Source organism: Frankliniella occidentalis, unplaced genomic scaffold (genome assembly GCF_000697945.3).
Source record: "Frankliniella occidentalis isolate FOCC.00 unplaced genomic scaffold, Focc_3.1 Scaffold5, whole genome shotgun sequence".
Lineage (NCBI taxonomy): Eukaryota > Metazoa > Arthropoda > Insecta > Thysanoptera > Thripidae > Frankliniella > Frankliniella occidentalis.
The window spans coordinates 897,500-901,660 of NW_026267135.1; the positions used below are offsets into that span (position 1 = coordinate 897,500).

At 48.6% G+C, this 4,161-nt stretch overlaps 2 protein-coding genes across 8 annotated transcripts in view; one reads left to right on the forward strand and one right to left on the reverse strand.

Annotated features, from left to right (window-relative positions):
- The window catches only part of LOC113206052 (DNA oxidative demethylase ALKBH2-like), a 61,138-nt gene that overhangs the window by 52,413 nt on the left and 4,564 nt on the right, over positions 1-4,161 (reverse strand). The window contains exon 2 of one of the 7 annotated variants that reach the window (XM_026433461.2): positions 1,332-3,247. The exons of the other annotated variants lie outside the window; for them this stretch is intronic. Coding sequence (XP_026289246.1) covers positions 1,814-3,109 — 1,296 coding nt within the window. The 5' untranslated portion in view covers positions 3,110-3,247 and the 3' untranslated portion in view covers positions 1,332-1,813. Of the gene's footprint in view, positions 1-1,331; positions 3,248-4,161 lie in introns of those variants that run through there. 7 annotated transcript variants of the gene reach the window in all.
- LOC113214171 (uncharacterized) overlaps positions 1-4,161 on the forward strand; it is a 16,621-nt gene that overhangs the window by 4,357 nt on the left and 8,103 nt on the right. The window lies entirely within an intron of this gene.

The following is a 4,161-nucleotide window of genomic DNA, read 5'->3' on the forward strand; positions in this document are numbered from 1 at the left end:
GAGGAGGAGGAGGAGGGGGAGGGGGAGGAGGAGGAGGAGGTGGCGAGGAGGAGGTGGCGAGGAGGACGAGGAGGAGGACGAGGAGGACGACGAGGAGGACTAGGAGGACGACGACGAGGACTAGGAGGAGGGGGAGGAGGAGGAGGAGGAGGAGGCGCCGCGTCCCGCTCGCCTCCATCGAATGCACTGCCCTGCCCCCCTAAAGCGGATAGTCAGTCTCTTTGATCCGATAATGCGGGGTAATTGTGTTGTGGTCTAACGCTGCCGGTCCGACCGCGGGGGCCGCGTGGCGCCTGTGGAGAGGGGAGGGGGGAAGCAAAGGTCACGGCCCCCAGAGGGGTAGAGGGGGAGAAGCCCCCCGCGGCTTGAGATGAGAAGTGCCGCTCACTTTTCCGCACTTTTCACGCGCAGCAACCCACTTTCTTACACTTTTTCTTTTTGTTTTATTTTTTTCAAATTTTCCCGCGTTATCTGAGCGAGACTTTAAGCAAAAAAAAAAAAAAATTGCAGGGTGATATTTGCAGGAATGAGGCACGTCGTGCGTGCGTCCGCTATAATAGAGAGTAGCGGAGAGGATAGGACCCGCCGACAGTGTCTGCGCGCGAGGGGCGAGCAGACAGGAGGACGCTTGGTGGACGCCACGCCAGCCCCGCCGGGGGGTCAGATCCACGGCTCTATCGCGGCTTGAAATATGGCAGCGCCAGGGCGGGGCGGGGCGGGGCGGGGCGGGGGCGCTACTTTGTTGCAGCGGATATGCCATGGATGCTGCTCGGCCTATAGGACTAGGGTGTGTGTGTGTCGGCCGGCTGGGAGACTGCGGTGAAAATATTTTGTTTAGCGGTTTAACGGAAAATGTTATTTCGTGCGGTGGGAATAAGGTTATTAATTGTTTCCAAGCTACGTTTTAAAATTGCAAAATTTAGGGAGACACCGCGTATTATCGACTTGGGTGTTATTAAGAGCGAAACATGAGGTGTCGTAAATTTACGACAGAGATCGCAAATTTTGCAGACACGCGTCGCTTTTAAAGCGTTAAATACAAGAAGTCTTGCAAATTTAAAAAGATATTTTTCGCAGTGATTGAGGTGGGGGGGGGGCGTCCTCAAACCTGGCGTCGTGACGGCCCCGAGCAGAGTGTTCGCGCGTGCCCGTCACGCGACAGGTGACGAGAGCGGCGCTAAGCGACCGTGTGTGACGAACAGCTCGACCTCCCCGGGCAGCAGGAGGCTATGCTATAATATGTTACCAGAACTCGAACACCCCTGTGAAGAAGTCGACTCACGAAGCTTCCTTTTTGAATAAGTTATAGAGGGTAAATTATAATATGAACGTCACGAGAAATGCAACAAATTTATTTACAGAACTCTCTACACCATTTGTTTAAAAGTGCAACAAAAAAATTAAAATAATCAGGTTATATCAAATTTTAACATTATAAGTCGAAAAAAAATGACAACGTTGCTAGTCTCGGTGAGTCTTTAACCAAACAGCTCTGACAGAAAATATCAATCAGTAGAAGTTGAAGTATAAAGATGTTCAACATTAATAAAAGGTATGGTATAACGCCCCAACGGTCAGGGTAATTTTTATATTATTTGTATTTAAATATGCTAACCTAACAACAAACCGCAACTTATAAGTGGCGTCTAGGTAAAACTTAACTAAAAATATATCAACAAGCAGCTTTTTTTACATTTAACTCAAGATGTTAATCCGGAAGGGGAGAAATGGTGCACTTCCATGCACTAGTGCAACTTTGCAAAACGTTTACAAATTTAAAGTTGTGAGCTAACAATATAAATGGCTACAGGTGTTATTTTTTTCTAGCGTGGGTCCGGAGATGTTTATTCATATTCCCTTTGGCCGCATACTTTAGGCCGCACACAGGGCACTCATAAGGCTTATCTCCGGTGTGGGTTAGAAGGTGGTTACTAAGATAACTTTTTACATTAAACTTCCTGTTACACACTGGACACTCAAAAGGCTTCTCTCCGGTGTGCGTTCGAAGATGGGCACTCAGTGTGTTTTGATGCCTATACTTCCTGTTGCATAGAGTACACTCAAACGGTTTCTCCCCTGTGTGGGTACGGAGGTGAGTTCTCAGATTACCGCTCAACAGAAATTTCGCTCCACAAACAGTACACTTAAACGGCTTTTCCCCTGTGTGGGTTTGGACATGATATTGCAGACTTTTACGACGAGAAAATTTCTTGTTACACACAGAACACTTGAACGATTTCTCTTCTGTGTGTATTAGAAGATGACTGCGCAGTTTTCCACTCTCGGTAAATTTCTTGCTGCACAAAGTACACCCGTAAGGCTTTTCACCGGTGTGGGTTCGAAGGTGTTTCTTGAGATCGCCGCCGTCTGCGAATCTCTTGTCGCACACGGTGCACTCGAAAGGCTTCTCTCCGGTGTGGACTCGAAGATGCCTATCTAGAACCCCACTAAAGGCAAACTTCTTGTTGCACACATTACACTCGTACGGTTTGTCCCCTGTGTGCGTACGGAGGTGGCGTCGCAGAGACACACTTTCGGCAAACTTCCGGTTGCAGACTGAACACTCGAACGGCTTCTCTCCCGTGTGTGTCCTCATGTGTGTCTCCAGATGTTTCTTCATCGAACATTTCTTTCCACACACAGAGCATTCAAAAGGCTTCTCGCCCGTGTGTGTCCTCATGTGCGTCTGCAGATTACCCTTCTGCGAACATTTCTTGCCACACACAGAGCACTCGAAAAGCTTCTCGCCCGTGTGAGTTTTCATGTGCGTCTGCAGATTACCCTTCTGCGAACATTTCTGGCCACACACAGAGCACTCAAAAGGCTTCTCGCCCGTGTGGATTCTCATGTGTAACTGCAGACTAGCCTTATGCTTCGACTTGAAGCCACACACAGTACAGGCAAAAGGCTCGTCGCCGTGGGTTCGGAAATGAGTGCGAAGAAGAGCATTTTCAGTAAATTTCTCGTTGCACAATGTGCACTCAAAAGGCTTCAAACTCGGGTGGGTTCGGAGATGTTTATAGAAAGAACCACTTTCATTATATTTCTTGTCGCACAATGTGCACTCAAACACCATCTTTCCGGTGCTGGTCTGAAGGTTCCCGGCCATGCTGGTGAGAACACTCCAAGACCACTAACAAGGCTTGTCATCCGGGTGAGCTTTGATTTTGCAGTTGGTCCTGCTGCACGACACTCAGACGGCCGTTCAATCGTGTCCGTGGCGAGTGAAGTGACGTCGTCGTAGTTTCTGGAAGAAAACAGAGAATTTTCCTCAATTAGGACTGCAGCCTCGAACCAGCCACACTGTTTAAAAGTTTTATCGCAAATTTACGACACTTTTGTAGTTAGTTTTGTTAGCAACGTAGCTTAAATATACACACACAATGCTGTTCCTTGACGTAACTGCTGTTGTGTGAAGAGATTCTCGTCACGATAAACATTTTTGCTGATCTGAAGTAATACGAAATTCTTTTGAAAGGGAACAAAAATAAAAATCGCATAAAAATTCGCATCGGCACAATAATTTTCAACAGTGCATCGAAATAACGGGAGTAATTGGGGGAATTGGGCGCATCCCGGGACGAGTCCCATCCCCACCGGAGGTGGCAGGTATCACCATTCCGGGAATAATAAGAAAAGGACCCCGAAGAAAGAAAAAAAAGCCGCGAAAAATGCGAGTCGTATCAATGGAGGTTAAAAAAAATATATAAAGAGAACACGACTTTCCTGTTCTCTCGGGGGTCAATTTCCTTGGCCTCGTCGTCCTGGCGCGACGGATTATGTCAAATAATGACATAATTTGCGGCTGCGCCGGATCACTGTGGGGATTGACGGGACCGTCGATAATTGCGGATCACCGGACGGTCACGGCGAGGTTCACCGGTCTGTTCGCTCCTCGGCGGGCCGTACACGAAAAGGGAGAGAAGGTCATGGCTCGAAAGGGTTACGACGGCGACGGCGACGACGACGACGACGACGACGACGACGACGACGACGACGACGACGACGACGACGACGACGACGACGACGAGGTGGTGGGCACCAAAGTCATTTTTTTCAACCGGTGACGCTGTATGTCACTTCACCATAACACCGCGTGCAGGGAAACGTTGAATGTAGCTGTGGCCTGTGGATGCATTTGGGGCCGCTCGTGAAAAAAAA